Raw genomic sequence first — 18,907 nt, 5'->3', positions numbered from 1 at the left:
GTGCACAAATAAGGAATTGATCAGTTGAAGTAAAAAAAAAAGCGGGACTGGTTTTCCTTTGCACCTAACAAAGCAGAAAGGAATCTTGCAGAGCTCCCTTATTCTCCAATTTATCCCTGACACTATTTTTTTCTCTTTTTTGCATGCACCATATATCTCTCTCTATGTATACTGCATGCGCGCGCACACACACAATGTATCTTACAACGTAAGAAATCCAACCTAGCAGAAGATGTCACTTTAATCAATAATCATAGTGGAAGAAACAAAGGTACACAAGGAGGAGGAGAGGTTGGCTTAAAGAGCCTGGGCCTCTGTTAAGGATTAGCATAGGAACAATTTAGGCTGCCATATCATTATCACAACATGAACCTCCAGCAGCCACAGCACACAGCACCCAAACAAATTCTTGTCTTTAAACTACTATTCCAGCAAAAAAATACTGTATGACCACAGTGCTCACTACTGCAGGAAAAAAATTAAATCAAAGTAAGGAAGGCCACTGCTTACAATTACTGGTTATGTCATATTTACATGTGTTTTTTTTTTCTGCTGTAATAACTAGTTTGACAGGAGTTCCTAGCATTTTTTTTTTCAAACAAGACAAATGTATTTCACCAACCCCACTTTCTTGACTGCACTAGACTGATGACTATAAAGGTCAGCTGTCCTAGGAGGACAGCATGGCTTGGGGGTAACATCAGGTAACAGAAAGATGGGCTTCTCAGCTTGTGTATGTTTGTCAATGCCAACACAAAGCTTGTTCATCTGCAAGTGCTCCATGGAGCTGGCATGCAGGAGGAGGCTGGGAAGTCAGCATCCCCAACTGCCTCCCAGTACCCTCCTTCTGAAACAGTATGTATTCAAAAGTATGTGTTCAGAAGATATAAAATACTTAGAGTATTAAGTATTTTTTCATTTGAATTTTAGGATAGGATCCTGTCACAGTGCTGAGCTCTTCTCTTACACAGCTGTGGCCTGTGATATCAAACACATACTGTACATTAGATATGAATTTCTGTATGAGTTAGGTACCTAATCAGCCTTGAAGACCAAGTTTTGTTACCTAAAATTAACTGAAAACTCTTAACAAATATAGTATTTTCCTCCACCTGTGTTGTAAGTCACACAACATTCAGCAGAGATGGGAGGGAAAACGCACATTTAGAGAGCAAGATAAGCAAATCTTCCACCGTACCCGATAGAAGTTGCTGAATTTCTAAATTCAGTTTTCCGCTAGTTTTCTTCCTCTTCATGTCAGTCCCCTATAAAAAGAACTCACTTGCACTCATCAGTTTTCCACATGAAATTATTCCCGTTCAGCTGACTTTGAAATACAGTCTCTTCAGCAGGAAATCCAGACCAGTAACAACTTACTCAAGGAATTCAGAGAGTAAGTAACACCAGTGCTTCACCTTTCCTAGACCACTGTCAGTGGAAATCTCCAAACCTGTACTGGCTCTAGGAAGATGTAACCGTAAGGGAAACTAGATGTTTGTGAAGAAAGCACAAATGAATGCTGAATGCTCTTAAGATTTTGACACACCTCAGAAATCAGAATTGCTCACCCTTCAGAGTTTTGATGAGTGGGGAGCAGCTGAAGGCCTCGTTGTCTCACACGCAGAACATTGCATGTAATTGTTTTTGGCAGCTTTACTGTTTTGTGAGATCTTAGAGAAATTAAAAGCTGTACAAGTTAAGAGTCCGCAGCTTCTCAGAAAGAATAGGAAACTGTTTTATAACAGGAAAAGGATTCTCTACAGTGGAGGCAAAATTTACATCAAGTTGCTTAGATTATGTTCAGTCCACAGTATCTCTGCACATTAAGAATGAGTCATCTAAGGATTAATGAAAAGGTCATTACAATGAACTGACGCATTGCGTCCTGAGAGGATAACAGTAAGGTACAGCCACACTGCCATTCTACCAACAAAATCTGAAATTGAAATGCATGATGAGAACATGTGCTTTTACTAGTTTGTGCCTGTATTTTTGATCACCGAGTGCTTCTCAGCGCCCACATAAATTAACCACTGGACACCTACAGTGTCCTTAAACTCATACAGTAGTATGAGCTTTTACTAGGTTGTGCCTATGTTTTTGGTAACAGAGCAATGCCTTCTTAATATCCATACAGATTAACCAGTGGACACCTGCAACACTCTTATATTCATAAAGTAGTAGAACAGATTTGGCTAAGGAGTTTGGAGCTATTACATTTTTTTTCAGTCTGCCAGAGAAGTTCCAAACTGTTTGGCAATGAAACGTAACATGAGACTATGCTTAAGTATCCTCTGTCTTAGTCTGACGTGTCCAACAAGGTGAAGGCCTTTGCTCCGGCTTTACATTGTTTGATTCAGTGCAGTGATCTTCTGTCAGCTCAGACTGATGTTTACCATCTGTTGATTCTTGGTCTTCGCAGGCTGCAGGTGGCATTTGCACAGAAGACACGACATCTCTTGTGTAGGTATTTATTTCTGCTTCAGCAACAGAGTCTTGTTGGCTTGGATTATAGCATCTTTCAGATAAGCCAATGTAATCATGGTCAACAACTACTGCACCTTGTAAAAGGTAATGGTTGCCTGTAAAAGAGAAACAGCCATTAAATCAGATCCTTCTAGTTTACCAAAAGCATACTTAAAATGTTAGTAAGGTGCTAACTTATTTTTCAAAACAATTTCCATAAGAGGACAAGAATGTTTGAGTCACAACAGTCTGATAATGTGAATTTCCTAATCTCACTGAGCATCAAATGTTTGGCTGCATCTCATTACATCCACAAAAGAATGCTTGCAGTGCTCCACAGAGGGTTGTTTTTTTTTTTTTGCTAGGTCAATGACTAGTTTGATGTTAGTCACCTACTGAACCAATACCTTAAATGAATGGACACGCAGATTCTTCCATTTTCTGCACACACACAGAGAAATGTGCCTACTCCAAGCTCTTGCTCTGAAGTCATAATGAAACACAACAGGCTTTTTTAAGAAATAAAAGAAGTATAAAACTGTAATATTTCATTTAAAGACAACAATGGTGATTGCTACTGTATAGTACTATTGAGCTTTTCTTCTACCTGATATATGGTTACAGTGTTTGACTTTTCCAAATGAGTTCAAATAAAATGAGAACAGTCTGACCAGACAAATTAGATGTGTAACTGTCAACATGGGGTTAATACTTCTGTTTTGGAAGATGAGGTTAGGGCCTACCTTCTTGCTCACACGAGGACCCTAGTGTGAAATTAAGTGTTCTGTTAAATCAGAAGAGCTGTTCAACAGATAAGTATCCCTATAGCAGGGGCTACAAATTCCTTTGTGAGATATAGGTCCAAAAACGGACCTCTGTGGGAGCTACTGAGGAGGTGAAACTGCACTTTTTCTGGCTGTGTTTCTCTACAGATGTGTCCTAAATCTGCCTGTTTGCACTCCTGGATCATTTGAGCACTGGACCCAGAGGCACTCTCGAGTTTAATATTTAAACCAAACTACAATCAAACAAGAAAAACAAGACGTTGCTTCACACAAATGTATGTGTGCATAAGGTGTCCTGGAACCTCCGCGTGGCTGTAAAGACAACCAGGTAGCAAGCAACCCAGGCAAACCCAGACTGTGAATCTGTGATGCCTGTACCAAGGCCTCTATCAATGCACTGACTCAGGATTTATCTTCAGACCGAGAGTGTTACGAAAGGTTATGAAAAAATACCTTGCTTCTGATTGCCCATTCTTACCTGCAAAAGTTTTTTTTCCTCACATAAGAAATGAGCACTTCATTTTCAGGCTTTGCCTTTCCTCTTTAAAACTCCTAAACTCACACATCTAAAGTGTGATACACACAAGATACACTTCAGATTTTTGGAGCAGGGTAAGAAAACACTTAATAATGCTTAAAAAGTTGGTAGGCAAGACCACAAATATCCTCACCTAAGATACACTTTTTCCACATTTATTTCACAGAGAACACTGCAAATGCTTTGTTCCCATCCAAGGTTATGCAAAGGGACAGCCACCAGACTTACACCACAGCAGTAGCAATAATAAACAAGTTGCAGATAAAAAACGTCCACCCCTGCTAATACAGAGAAGTTCTTTGTTACAAAGATACACACGTTTATTTACGGATGAAAAAGATGACATTGAATACATCTTCCAGAGTCCAGTTTCACTGCTCTTATCCAACTGAAATAATATTCTTTCTTGATTGCTGTTAGGCTGTTTGATAAAGGCTGGCAATTATTTTGGCAAAGCCTTGTTTAACTCTCTACACAATATGTATGAATATTGGTCTATAATTTTAAGATTTGTAAGTATTCATAAACCACTGAATTTTTTGCCTGTGTCAGACAACTAATCCTTAGTCACTTCCTGGGAAAGGTAAGAAACTTTATGTTTACCTACTGCTTCTGCAGTATTTAGTGGTAAATATATTGGGCTCTGATCCTACAAAGACAACTACATTTAACCTTTTATACTGTGACACAATTTACCAAAGTTATTGTAGTAGCTGGAGATTATCTGCATGCTTGACATGCATGTGACTTCCTCCTTATGGATCAGCAATTTAATGAAGAACTGGAAGCCACAAAGTGATCGTCCAACAGTAAAAGTAGTGTCCTGGAGACGTGACATGAAATTGGTGTCTTGGTTATGAAATCTGTAACTGACACCTGCCATAAACAACAGCTTCTCAAATGAAATTCCAGAACTAGTTTCAGCTTTGCAAATCCTTCAGTTTTAAGAGGTGATGGAAGAAATTACCATCTCAATGCAGTTTATGCATTTTGAAGAACTAAAGCTTAACCACACATGCCAATAGGGTGGGAATTGGGTCTACTTTTCAAGAACCCTGAACAAAAAAGCAGCTTGTTCCGTGACAGAAGTCTTCTAAACACTGAGTATTCATTTTCCTCAAAATGCCTGCGGTGACTCAAAGACAGATTCAACAGAAAAGAAACAGCTGCCACTGTTTGATTAACATAGCAGCATTGCAAAGGACACACTGAATGTATAAGAGCAAGAGTGGCTGTTGATTACCCAAGTCCTTGGGAATTTCTGGCAGTCCTACTGCAGAGCATGACACTCTTATTTGCTCTGGTAAAAGAAACACATTTACTTCTTCAGTAGCACAACTTAAAATAAACTCTCCAAAGATCAGTTCTCTGATGTAGTCTTCGTATTTTAAGGCTTTCACTTATTGTTAAAAAAGAATCTGAACATGTACCATCTGCACTAGTCAGACTACGCCAAACAAAAAAAATTAGGTTTCCTTTGCACAAGCAAAATAAATGTGAATCCTGTCTACATCAAAACAGAAACACAGTCAGAAAATGCTCTTTGAATACAGTTCAGCCTAATTATACATCTACCATGTTTTCACCAGCCAGCATGAACAGGGCCAAACCACAGATTACAAGCAACTTTAATGGAAGCTATTTTTAAACATACTTTAAACATGATTCATTAGCTCTGTTTCATGCTCCGCATAGGTTTGAAGCCACTCACACTCACTGTTCTCCTTACTGAAAACTGCAATTATTACATTATTACTCAGTGTTAGTTTAATTCACACTGGTGAATGAATACTTGTTCACTCTGATAACCTAATTTAACACCAAGACATGACAGAAGTTAAAAAAAAACCCACACCAACAAAGTTATACACACATATATAAAATACAGACACACATATATATACACACACACCTTTTTCACTGGACTCTCTTATGTATGGCTTGAGGTGAGACATCTTGATGGGTCTTTTCAACCTGGATCCTGTGGCATCTCTTAATATTGCACAGCCATTATCTGTGATATAATCTATAATACAAGGACCAACCCATTCCGATTGGAAACGACCGTCTTTCCACCAGTTTTTTCTTTGCCTGAGGACTTCATGACCAACTTTAAGTCGAAGGGTATTTAATTGCTTTGGCTTCCTTTTGACAGTGATTTTGTTTCTGATCTTTTGTTCATCTGAAATGTTTTTCTCCACCTGAAGAAAGATACATGAGAGTTACATTTCCTTCTTCCAAAAGTAGTCATGTATTTTCATAACATTGGTTAATAATGCAGAAGCATAACGTTAAGCAGTTTGGGATATGTGTAATTCATAATATGTAGGGCTGGAGAGTTCTGAAGACATTGATTTTATCTTCATAAATCAATAGTCCATAGGCAATGGTTTTCAGCTTCATAGATATGCAGCTCCAATATGAATCTCCCGGCAATAGGTCTTTAAGATTACTCCCTCCAAATACATATGAGAATTAGATACACTGGAATCTAGGGATCACAGGCAAAGGAAAAAAAAACAAACAAACCACAAAACTCCACATTGCTTTAAAAGGTTAGTTATACTTTACATTTCAAGCCTTTCCATCTTTTTTATTTTCAGACTTCTTACTTAGTAAAATTTGTATATGTAACATTTACCTGGCAATCTGAGGTTTTCTCTTCTTCCAGTGCTTGACTGGCTTTTTTAGTTGCTTCAAATATTTTGGCAAACATACTATATTCTCCTTCCACACATATATTCATTGGCTCAACAACATATGGGTTACGATTAAACATTTGGAAATATGGAGTGTTTTGATCTGGCTCCTATTTAAATGGGGAGCAAAAAGCAAGGAAATTTACCATAGAGCTTTGCAGATATTTTGGGGGACTTCAGTCAAAAGAGGAAGAACTTCACATACCAAATTTGTTAAATTGAAAGCATAGGCAATAGCAGCCAAATGTTCATCCCAATCATTTGGATGGTCAGTGCAGTATTTGTTAAGGAAAGCTTTGATTGTCTTGCATGTTCTTTCACTTACATCATCTGTCTGAGGGTAAGACAATACAACTTGTTTCATGCCAAACAGTGCAAACAGTTCTTCATTGATCTTCAAAAGAAAAAGAACACAATTACTGAAGGTTTCCCTCTTCTGTATCACAGTTCAAGTAAACTAACTCAGTAGTTTTCCAAGCCTTTTTGTTGATATGATGGTGACTGAGCAAAAGTCTTACATACATATTCCCACCAAACAGCCCAGGGTTCAGAGTGAAACCTAAAAGGAATCAGTATGGCTTAGAAGCCAGTAATTGATGGTTTCTGAACACATTTCTGCCACTAACTCAATTTGTCATTTCCTCCATATCATAGTCTCATGATTTCACCATCTCTGAGACAATCAAAGTGTGAAAACTTCTTCATAATCACTATAGGCCAACGTCAAAAATACCCTTAGCTATCTGCTCTACTGAACAATATGGATGAATGAAATACAGCAAGTTGGAATGTGAAAGCTTGTGCCAGTTCAACTGAGTGACAAAACCTGCACTATGACCGCCAGGAAATTATTTTGCTTTGTTCTTTATCCAAAGAATAAAACCCTGGGAAACATTGCATAATGTTACAATTGCAAATAATTGGTTTGTCATTTTCTGTACGTGCTAACTTCTTTTTTCTTTTTTTTTTTTTCCATTAAAGATTTACAGTCTTTTTCAAGAATGGTCTAAAATTCAAATTTAATACAGCGGAAAATGTACTTTTTCTTGGGGGAGGGGGGGTTGGGGAAGGAGGGGAAGAAACCAGCTACATAAAGACTTACCTGATAAACAAGCTCCTTCCCTTGATCAATAGGCATTTTTTGAGGTGGCCCATATAAGAAAAACACATTTATGATCGCCTTAGCAATTTCAGCTGCTGAAGTGTCATGCAGCGGCAAGATAACAGCCCATCTTGTAAACAAATCTGTCATAATTATGATGTACTTGTGGCTTCTGTTGGTAACATTAAAAGGTCCCATTAGGTCTATAGTGACTGCTGTCCATGGGTCCTCCGCTTTGATAGGGTGTGTTTTTGGTGCTGTGGTGGTTGTATTCTTTGTCACTTGGCAGTGTCGGCAAGCATACACCTAGTGCAAAAATCAGGGAAGACACTATCAATAAAAAGCAATGGTAAAGGTTTAAGACAATCAGCAGGATCATAAGTCTCCACTATTCCTCTGTAAGTTAGGTCAGACCAGGCAATGCAAAACAAATCATTTTATCTTCTTTCTTATCATTTTTTACCCTTAGATTTTTCAGCCCCAGCATAAAAAGAAAACAAAACCAAAAAACAGGGAAGGCCAGGAGAAGGACAGATGCAGGAATTCATAGCCGAACTCTCCTCATCCTGAAAGCACTGTGCTCTTTCAAGTCCACAGTATAAATTTTAATATCCATTACCATCTGTAAATACTAAAGGAAGTATGAAGCAGTTGGGATCGAAAGTAAGTCCCAATCATTCCCCTTTTGGTTCTATTGTGTATGCTGTAACTGAAAAACACTGGCAGTATATATAATCTTCCATGCATAACATGGGTCAGCTTTATCTACAGGACAGAGCGCCTTTGTCCAAGTCTGAATTGAAAGCAAAGACTCATTTTCAGTTCATGTTACAGTTGCGCATGAACTCAAAGTATTCAGGTGATGCAGCAAGCTGATAGCAACAGTAATTTGGCCGTAAAAGACACTGACGTACAGTTTCTCAAGGATCACATTCTGCCTGGGGATCATGTCCATGTACCTTTGGGTGAAGGAGGAGAAGGAACTTTCCCAAGCAGTGATTTGTTTAACTATTTCCTGAACACACCTAATTGTAAGGCAGAGGCACCATTTTCATATTCTTATCTGCCAGCAGCCACTCTGGCCACATATCCTCGGGATGGTACACTGCACCCTAACAAAGATATACAAGAGTCCTTGCAAGAGAAATCCCTCTCAAAGAACAGATGTGCCTTGGATACTTAAAGGCAGTACGGCTCCCCACTACTGCGTAACATACAGCAATATGCAAGCCATATGGTCAGTAGTAAAAGAAAAAAGAAAAAGGAAACACTATGCTTTGGCAAGAAGACCATTTAAAGTTTGATTGTAAGCTTACGCTTCCTCATCATAAAGCAGTACGGGTGCTAGCTATATCAAAGTCATATAATTACAAAACATTTGTAACAAAGACTGCATTAAAAAAATCCTGTAGCTATGAGACCATACCCACTGCTTGACATCATTTGTTACAGAAGTCCAGTAGTAATTAGATTCCACTAAAGTCAGTGTCCTTGATATGCCATGATGAGTGCCAGCAGCATTTTTGTGGCATTTCTCAAGCACCTTTTTCTTCTCTTCATCTGAAACAATTACCAGGCGCATTTGTTTTCTCTCTTTTCCAACATAGAACAATTTATTTTCTGAAAGAAGAAAAGTAACAGTGAATTATACACAAGTGCTTTGTCTTTTGTTTAGTTTACTAAACTACAGGGAATGATTCAGTACAGAATTTATTAAACCAATTCCCTTATGTGTAAATGTAGCTTTTTGTTTACAAATACTTCAATTATTTCCTCCAAAGAGCCAGTTGTTCACCTATGTTAATTAATCTGGACATCAGGTGTTACAAGGGAAAGTCAGAATGCAACCAATGTTACCACAGGAAGTCTGAATGAAACACAAGCTAATGCTGATGGTGGGAAGGGGAGGTAGGATGTGTTATGAGACTTATTGTCTGCCTGCCAGCAACCTGACTTCACGATTCACAGCTTTAACTCTTCCCTGCCTTCTCTCTACATAGACTTGGCAAGTATGATGGGACTGAGAGAGCACAGCAGACTACAAAGGCTCATATACATCCTCGCAGGGATGCAATAAAGCTGGGAAGGGCCAGGAGGCTCTAAAGAAACAGATGGCAAAGCCATCCTTGCACTTCTGCCCAGCCACACACAGCGTCCTTCAGACCAGACCAAGCATGTCTGCAGCTGCAGACCTGGATTTCCCTTTCTGTAGTCCTTTGAATTATGGATTGCAATGGCTACATATTTCCCCAGTATCTAAAACAAGGTTTGGCTTTTAGATAGATATATAAATCCCACCTGGAAAGGACTAAAGCAGATGGAGTTTCTGTAAACATGCTGTTATATATTAACAAGGGTTAAGCAGAGTGTTTGTTTCATAGACAATGTATACTAAAATCACAGTATGCTGCAGAACAAGATCCCACTTTCATTTTTTTTGTATCAGCAAATCTTCACCTAAAAATCTATTTTCAGAGTAGTTTGAGAGAATATTTTTACCTTTGAAAACAAATTTTTTGGCTGCTCTCCTGATTCCACTTCTTTCACTTGATAATGTTGTGGGATGATACTCTCCTGTTCGCTTGTAGTATGCAATTTGCTTCAGGTGGAGCCCACCATTTTTTCCACTACGGACCATTGCTAACCTGAACAAAATGCACAGTATTTGTTAGATGGAGAAACTGTCAGAGCAGCACATCTTCAGTTTTTACTGGGTTCTTTGTAGTACAAAGGTATCCGGATAATGTAGCAACTGAGAAGATATCACACCATTCACTGCACTGCTCTCGATATCCCCATGCTATCAACTTAAGCAATAAGGAACACTGTTTGACATGCTACTTTCTTTTTTCTATGCAAAGTTGTTTTTGTCAACCTTAAAACTTCCCAACAATGGGGACTTCCACTATATTCATTGGACAGGGAGGAGAAATGAGACCAGAGAGAAAGACATTGCTCTTCTCATTCTTAAACATTCAGATAGCTCTCAAATGCAGGTGTGCTGGAGATTACATGTGTCCAAAGAGCCACCCTAGTTGGAAAAAAACACATAGACAAACAGGAAAAAACAACTCCCCAGACAGAAACTGACAGAAATTTATTTTGTTCATTAATTCATCTGACAATTAGATTCTGAAGTTCCAAACCAGACTCCGCATGTAAGGTAACAATTTATTCCCTGACACAGGCTGACTTCCCTGATCACATTAATAAACTAAAGTGTCATTAGTAAAATGCGTCATTGGTACAGGAAAAGCTTGGGTCTAGCAAGAATAGCATCAAAATAATTACCAATTAATGACAAGCAGAAATATTCACAGGCAGAACTACTCATGCAGGCTCTTTGTGATTTCAGCGATTTATTTTTTTTTTTCCAAATCTGTTCCAACAGCAATGAAGATACAGATGGAACGGCAGTTTGATCTTGCTCTAATTGATGTCTACAAGAGCAGGATCAGGCCTGAGGTCTGCCATGTCATAATTTCTTAATGAATGCTGGTTATCCACAGCATTAAGCAAATTTCTTTCTTACTCTGCCACTGTCCCAAGACTAGATAATGTGACAACACACAGCCTGCTAAAAAGAGTAATCAGTTTGTCTGCCATATCTGCTAAATGGCAGATAATTATGGGGAAGTGACAGTATCCAGTCACTCTGGAATCCATGTTATCTCATTATACCTTGAAAGCTATTTGAAAGCCAAACGTGTAAGTCAGGATATTTATTTTTCAATTTATAGATTCTCATCTACCTTTACTATAGGTGAGAAGGGAAGGGGTGGGAAGAAGGTAAAGAGCTCTAAAGAGTGATTATGCCTGCTTTTATTTACCTCATTTCTCACAGCATTTTATTTTCTGGATGTTATTTATAGAATATCATATTCTACATATACAGCTGGGCTAAACACTGCTGTGTTCCAGGAACTTCACATTCAAACATTGACAAGACCGTTGCCCTACTGAATACTTCATTTTGCACAATCTCGACCTGCCTTTCAAAAACAGCCAAGTCTCTTGTGTTTGTCATGGTTTAACCCCAGCCAGCAACTCAGCACCACACAGCTGCCTGCTCACTGCCCCCTGCAGCAGGATGGGGGAGAGAATCGGAAAAGCAAAAGTGAGAAAACTCGTGGGTTTCCTTGATAAAGGAGATAAAGACAGTTAAAGTTTTTTTTTTTGCTTTACCACTTTTAACAAGTAAAGCAAAAGTCATGCATGCAAGCAAAGCAAAACAAGGAATTCATTCACTCCTTCCCATCGGCAGCTAGGTGTTCAGCCATCGCCAGGAAAGCAGGGCTCCATCTCGCGTAACGGTTACTTGGGAAGACAAATGCTATCACTCTGAACATCCCCCCTTCCTTCTTCTTCCCGCAGCTTTATATGACGTCATATGGTATGGGATATCCCTTTGGTCAGTTGGGGTCAGCTGTCCCAGCTGTGTCCCCTCCCAACTTCTTGTGCACCCCCAGCTTACCCACTGAGAAGCAGAAAAGACCTTGACTCTGTGTAAGCACTGCTCAGCAATAATGAAAACATCCCTGTATTATCAACACTATTTTCAGCACAAATCCAAAACATAGCCCCATACTAGCTACTATGAAGAAAATTCACTCTACCCTAGCCAAAACCAGCTCAGTGTTTTAAAGTAAAATTCCCAAACCTGAGAGAACTAGCACACAAACTTTTCACCACTACAATCCTGTCTGCGAGAAAAGAGGGTGTTTCAGAACAGTGAAGGAACGGAGTCAGAACAGAGTGTTTCTAGTGATCTTGGCTGACATACCAGTTTCTTGTAAATTTACATCTGATGCACAAGTCAAAGCAACCCACCAAACTGGTAAATTGGATAACTAACCACAGAAAGGAAGGTGAGGCTACCATGATAAAATTCGTGTTTCTGTTGTTTTAAAGAAGTCGATTAACTAGCATTTCTGACAGTAAAAGAGTACTGGTAAAAAGCAACTAAAATATCGTATCTGCCAGGGGCATGCATTCAAGCTTAATTCAGGGCTCTCCTGAAGGCCAGTCCTGCAGTTACCCAAGCATGGCTGGAAGTCAAAACGACCCAGGTATGATTTAATCACTTAACCACTGGGATGATGGACCATTTTGCCTTGACACAGACTTTCACACATGGCAAGAAAAGATGTTCCAGAACAATCTTTATTCTTCTAGTACCTTTTGCTCGTGAAACGCTTGCCTGAAACAGTGAATATTCTCTAATTAATAACCAACATGGTTATTGATTCTAACAATATGAAGTTGCACAGCAGTAAGATATACTTGAGCAGGATCACAGCTTATACTTCAGCTAAACAGAAATTCTATGCTCAGTCCTGCAATGTCAGCTTCTACTATAAAAGTTTGAAAAAGTGTACATAAGCCGATGAAGAAAGAATGCATTATGTAGCATCCATATATATTTAATGTATTTAGTAGGATCCTGATCCAGCAAACTGTAAAGTGCTTCAATAATCTGCTGGATTGCTGCCTAAGAGGACAACATTAAATGAGCTTCCTTCCTGGATATTTAGTTTCCTAAAACTAAATAATCTAGTTTCCTATGTCCCTACTAATTTTTTCCCTAATACCTAATTTAGTTTGTTTGGCCCAATCGTAAAAAAAACCAAACTGAAAATAACAAATTATACAATCTTCTGGTTTTGTTATTCAGAATAAATCGTATTACTCCAGATAATTCATATGCCATGTCTATCAATACTCATAATGTATTTGGTAGTCTGTAAAAATCAAAGACTTTTACAATCAGTAATCAATTCTTAATACCTTTGAAGCTGGAAAAGAATACACAGCTTACAGTCAAGAGAATGAAACTTCCATATAACCAGGGCTCTTTCTGCTTTAGTGTCTTAGTCAAAACAGTCATACCTGCTAACATTTAAGTATTTTACTTTTTAATGTCCATTTCCCCCCCCACACACAATCACAATCCTACATGCAAAGCTGTTTTTTTCAGTCCAGCTTTAAAGTACTTTCCCTACCTCTATCTGCAATTCCTACCAGAAACACGAATTACCCTGTGGAGCCTTAAATATGTCTTTTCTAATGAAAGTGCATCCAATAACCTGTAAATAAGATGGACACACTCGCCTGCCCCTCCCTGGCTTTTGCAAGCCTGAGCCATTTTTGACAGAGACTGTCACCATTTCAGAACACCCTCATTTCTTAGGTATCTCCACCTTCAAACTTGACACCACCTAACAGGCCATTGCATGAGACCACAGGCAGGCCTCGGTCAGGATGGAAGTGCTGCCTCGCAGGAGCAGGCAAATAAATTAAACCACTGCCCTAATCCCTGACCGCCTCCTCGCAAATACCCCATTATCATTTACTGCGGCCGCCATGCGAGGACAGGAGAGGCGAGCAGGCGGAGGGCCTTTGGGGCAAGACGGTAGGTGCGCTAAGCCCAGGGCTTATCGCTCTTGGCAGCGTCAGCCGTACCTCCCAGAAGCGTCGTTTCCTCCAGGAAAGGAGTCCCGCCCGCCCTCAGCATCCTTCGCTGCGGCGACGCCACAGCGCCCAGGCCGCGCCCGAGCCCTGTTCCCGCCCGCCGCCAAGACTACGGCCCCCAGCATGCAACGCGCCGGCCCGGAGCGGCAGACCACAACACCCCTGCCCTCGCACGGCACGCTGGGAGCGGTAGTCCCGAGTCGGCGCTACCGGACGCCCAGGTCCGCGCGGCACGCCTCACGCATGCGCGAAGCGACGTCGACGCGATCTTTTTCCTTCTCCCCTCCCCACCCCGCCGTCGATCCCCACCCCCTCCTTTCGGCTCTGCGGCGAGGTCGTTGGCACGCCGGGCGCCGCGGAGAGCCGCCGGGCCCCTGGGCACGCACCTGCTCCGGCAGAGGTATCGGCACGACCTGTCCCAGAGGCCGCAGCCCACTAACTTGACCTCTTCTCGGCCGGCTAACCGCAGCGACGGCCCTTGCGCCCCGAGACTTATGTGGCGCCCCCGGAAGTGGCGGGCGGGAGAGTGGGGGCGGGCCGCCGCGGGGGGGCGGGGCGGGGCGGCCCGCGCGGTGGCAGGCGGCGGCGGCGACTCAATGGGACGTGGGGGCGCAGGTGGCGCCACGCGCGGCGGCGCCACGCGCAGGTGAGGCGGTTTCTGCCCGGCGCCGCTCGGGGCCCCCTCCTTCCCCTCCGCCATCGCCCAGCCGGCCCGGGGGGTTCGGAGGACGCTGGCCGGACCGACCCTGCCGGCCGCGCCCCCCTCTTAGAGGGGGGGCGGTGGATTGCGGCGGGGCGGGTGGCCCCCCCCCCCGCCCCGGGCTGCGGCTGGGGGCCGCCAGCCGTCGCCGCTGTCCCGCGCGCCCGGCGCTCCCGCCCCCCCGCACGAGGAGCCGGCGCCCGTTCCCGCCCTGGTGCGGCAGCTCCCCCGGGAGCTGGCGGAGGGGCGGCGCCCGGGGCCAGCCGCGCCGCGGGCTGCCGCCTGGGCTCCCCCCTGGGCTTCCGCGGGCCGCGTCGGCGGGGCTCGGCCGGCTCCGCGCGGCGGAAGGGCGGCAGCCGCGGTGCCTGCGGCGGCGGCGGCTCTGGCCGGCCCCGCAGCGAGTGGGAGGTCCCGGGAGAAGGGGAGTCGGGTCGGCGGGCGGCTCGCTGCCACGAGGGGAGCGCTGGGCCGGGTCCGGTCCCGGCCCCAGGTGACAGGGTGGGCAAAAGCCTGCTGGTCCTCTTTGTCTTTCGCCCTGACCAAAAAGGTGCTGTTCAGTGAATCATCAGCAAAACGCGGTGGGCACGGCACGGGCAATAAGCACAATCAGCTTTTTGCCTCATTTTGTGGTTTATTCTGCTCTCGGAAACAGCTTTACTGAAATAGCAGTGACGCGAGTGTGCAGCGTGCTGTGCTGTCAGAACGGCCCGTGAAGCTGTTTAGTACAAAGAAGTACAAGGGGTGAAAGACAGTGTTCCTAAACGGGGGTGGGGTGATACGACATTTCGTAAACCACTGGATTCGGGGCACTCTGTTAACATCCCAAAAACTGATGATAAATTCAGTGTAAAATTACTTGGGATAAGGGAGATTGCTATCTCCATTATATCCAAGCTAGGAAAGAAAAGCAGCAGCAGCCCCAGAGCTAAGAATCAGTTACATGTAGCAACCAGAAAATAACCTGTCGGGAACCGAGATGGGAGAGAGGTATAGATAGAGCGACCTGTGTAACTTTTTTCTTTGTTCTAGTGGTGTTTTTCTGAACCTGGGGAGTTTACTGAGTATTGGTAAGTTTTGAATACACTGGTTTTTTGGCACTTTTATTGTTGCCCTGTAGTAGTCGATTTTGTAGTTAGCCACTCTCCTCACACAAGCAGGAAGACTGGGGGAGATCTGTATCACAACCGCAGTGAAATAAGTGGTTTCCTTTCTCATCCAAACCACTTGTATCTAGTGCCCTAAGCTGAAAAGCTACTCTTTACAGTTGTGTGTTACACTATTTCTGCATTATGTTGCATCTTTCTTTTTAAGTGTTGTATCCCTTCAGCTATTTAAGCTGCTCTGTTTCCATCTTTTCTGCATCTCTTCTGCATCATTTTTCTACTCTAGTAGCAAGCCAAACTTTTTTTTTTTTAGCCTGGGATATCAAAATTCTCATAGAATCTTCCTTTGTTTTGGTGAAAATGTGCATGATTGTAAATGATGAGAGACAGCTAAACCTATGACTTTCAACAAGTTTTGATTCAACCAGTAACAAAACTATTCTTGCTATGTAGAACTGTTTTTGGCATAAGGATTTGACTGATGTAATATGCCTCTTTTATGGTTCAACATGTGAGAAATACAAATTTTTATACTAGTTGGCTTGGCTGATTCTTTCTGTGGAGGAGAGTTTCATCCTTCTGGCAGTTGTGGTTAGAATAGATCAGGCCTCCAGAGGCTGAGCCTAACAAACTTTGGTACAAAACTTTTTGCAAAAACTTTCTCATCTTTGCAAAAACTCTCTCATCTCTACAAAGCTGAAGTAACAAGTTCTTTGTGAGAATATGGAGTAGTTGTTTTGACATCTTTGAGCAGGATCTCTAAAAGTTCGGAAGCCAGCCCTTCTTGAAACTTTCAAGCTTGCCACAAATATAAATGTCTTTATGTGATGTGTTTGACAAGCTTTGATTTAGAAAGGAGCTTGGAGGTTAATGAATGTGAAGGTTATCTGTTCTGTGGCTGTGCAGGAGACACTTGTAACGCATGCCAGATGTCAGTTTGCACTAGTGTTTGCCAGTTTGAAAAAATACTGCCTTTCTATCTTGAAGGGAAGACAGTGATATTTACCAGACAGGTTTTTACTAGACTTTTAAGGCTGTTCTGATGAAGGATGGTAATGGTTCATTTTGCAGTTTACACTCTATGACTGTGAAAGAGTTGAAAGATGCCCTGTGATAGTGCAGTGTTTGGGGCTAAAACTCGGAGTTTTAGCAGATGTCATTCCATATGCTGAAAAGTCACATTTCTGCTGGTGAGATATTGGGGGAAAATAAGTTCTGCGAGCAAAGAATCTGGTAAGGGAAAGATTAAGATACTTGCATTGAAAAGTTATTTCACTTTAAATTTGGTAATTCTAAACGACTGGAAATATTTTGCTTAACTAACTGTATAATTACTAGGAAGGAAAGCAAACATGGGGAAATCGGCCAAGTAATTACTGTTTGAAAACTGTAACAGTTGTGCTTTAAGACTAAAAATCTCATTCATCAACAGCCTAAAAGGCATGTCTTTCCTCACTGCAAAGCTGGCTTCTTAACAGAATCCTGGTCCACATGGCACGGTACAACTCTTAAGTTTTTAGTCCCCTGGGCTAAGCTGCTGTAATGTGGAGGGTCAGATTGAAATCCTACTTTAGGCACAAATATTTAGGTGGCACAGTTTTTGGAAAATAATTCAGGTCCCTGGGAGAAGATTTAGGCAACTCCCGTTAGTTGGCTAGCCTGGCTATATAGCATTTCAAGAATGTAAGCGCCTCTGTAAGTAACACTGATGAGAGACGTTTCCAGTAGGAAATGCCAGTAGGGTGGGTATTTCTGGATTCCTGTTGCTTGAGAGTGTAGATGTCTCACTGGTAGGATTTGGCACATTTGGCACCTGCCTTGTGTTTGGAATCCAGAGCAGCGAGGCCTCTCCTGTAGAAAGAAACCCAGTGGCCACCTTTAAAGAAAACTAGTGGTGTATGGGGAAAGTGAAATTGGATTATGGTAGCCTAATGGCTAGAACAGTTGAATGGAACAGGACAAATACTGTTTCTGTTCTCTCCTGTCTCAGTGGTTTCAAGCCCCTGTTTTCTGTTTATCAGAAAAACGTCCTAACCACCAAGTTGAAAAAAGTGTGGGTAAAAGCACCTGTATGTATGCTTTATTGCTGAAGATGGAGTGCAGGTAACAGTGCAATAGCTTTTTGCTCAGGAAACGCATCTGGAGCACTGTGGTGGGTTGACCTGGGCTGGCCACCAGGTCAACCAAGCCACTCTATCACTCCTCTTCCATCAACAGGACAGGGGAAGAAAATATGACAAAAAGCTCATCCGTCTAGATAAGGACAAGGAGATCACTCACCAGCTACTGTCACGGGCAAAACAGACTTGGGAAATTAATTTAATTTATTGCCAATTGAACACAGTAGGATAATGAGAAATAAGAAAAAATCTACAAACACCTTTCCCCCACCCCTCCTTTCTTCCCAAGCTGAACTTCACTCCCAACTCTTCTACCTCATCCTCCAAGCAGCACAGCAGGATGGGGAATGGGGACTGTGGTCAGTTCATATCGCTTGATCTCTGCTGCTCCTTCCTCCTCATGGTCTTCCTCTGTTCCAGCGTGGGGTCCCCCCCACAGGAGACAGTCCTTCAGGAACGGACTGCTCCAGTGTGGGTCCCCAGCGGAGTCACAGGTCCTCCAGAAAACCTGCTCCTTCATGGGGTCTTCACCACGGGCCGCAGCTCCTTCCAGGAGCTCCAGCTTGGGCTCTCCATGGGCTGCAGCTTTCTTCAGGACACATCCACCTGCTCCGGCGTGGAGTCCTCCGTGGGCTGCAGGTGGATATCTGCTCCACTGTAGACCTCCATGGGCTGCAGGGGGACAACCTGCTTCACCATGATCTTCTCCATGGGCTGCAGGGGAGCCTCTGGTGCCTGGAGCACCTCCCCCTCCTTCTTCACTGACCTTGGTGTCTGCAGTGCTCTTTGTCTCACATTTTCTCACTCCTCTCTCCCAGCTGCTGTGCAGTGTTTTTTACCCTTTCTTAAATACGTTATCGCAGAGGCACCACCAGTGTCGCTGATGGGCTCAGCTTTGGGCAGCAGCAGCTCCATCTTGGAGC

General features: G+C 42.6%; 2 protein-coding genes across 6 annotated transcripts in view; one reads left to right on the top strand and one right to left on the bottom strand.

Moving 5' to 3' along the window:
* Positions 1-223: 223 nt before the first annotated feature.
* Positions 224-14,559, bottom strand: GIN1 (gypsy retrotransposon integrase 1). Of its 4 annotated transcripts, none has more exons than XM_075137174.1 (8): positions 14,448-14,559; positions 10,090-10,235; positions 9,017-9,210; positions 7,591-7,896; positions 6,694-6,882; positions 6,431-6,598; positions 5,702-5,990; positions 224-2,582 (listed from the first exon to the last, which is right to left on the bottom strand). In XM_075137174.1, the coding sequence occupies exons 2-8, from the start codon at positions 10,226-10,228 to the stop codon at positions 2,284-2,286; spliced, it is 1,584 nt and encodes a 527-aa protein (XP_074993275.1). In that variant the 5' UTR covers positions 10,229-10,235; positions 14,448-14,559; the 3' UTR covers positions 224-2,283. The 4 variants fall into 4 exon arrangements, with proteins under 4 accessions (XP_074993275.1, XP_074993276.1, XP_074993278.1 ...); XM_075137175.1 differs by lacking the exon at positions 14,448-14,559 and adding an exon at positions 14,053-14,168; XM_075137177.1 differs by lacking the exon at positions 6,431-6,598.
* PPIP5K2 (diphosphoinositol pentakisphosphate kinase 2) overlaps positions 14,303-18,907 on the top strand; it is a 53,536-nt gene continuing 48,931 nt past the window's right edge. The window contains exons 1-2 of one of the 2 annotated variants that reach the window (XM_075137162.1): positions 14,303-14,461; positions 15,791-15,828. The gene's annotated coding sequence lies outside the window, so the exon portion shown is untranslated. Of the gene's footprint in view, positions 14,462-14,613; positions 14,708-15,790; positions 15,829-18,907 lie in introns of those variants that run through there. The other variant, XM_075137163.1, reaches the window with a different exon arrangement.

The sequence above is a fragment of the Calonectris borealis genome, chromosome Z (genome assembly GCF_964195595.1).
Source record: "Calonectris borealis chromosome Z, bCalBor7.hap1.2, whole genome shotgun sequence".
Lineage (NCBI taxonomy): Eukaryota > Metazoa > Chordata > Aves > Procellariiformes > Procellariidae > Calonectris > Calonectris borealis.
Note: the sequence above shows the minus strand (reverse complement) of the source record. Positions and strands in the feature narration are given on the sequence as shown.

Excerpts from the sequence above, each read along its gene's own strand:
- GIN1 (XM_075137174.1), bottom strand. The coding sequence starts at position 10,228 with ATGGTCCGTAGTGGAAAAAATGGTGGGCTCCACCTGAAGCAAATTGCA. Across the intron at positions 5,991-6,430 it reads AGAAAACCTCAGATTGCCAG|GTGGAGAAAAACATTTCAGA; the intron begins GTAAATGTTACA and ends ATCTTTCTTCAG. Across the intron at positions 2,583-5,701 it reads AAGAGAGTCCAGTGAAAAAG|GCAACCATTACCTTTTACAA; the intron begins GTGTGTGTGTAT and ends TCTCTTTTACAG.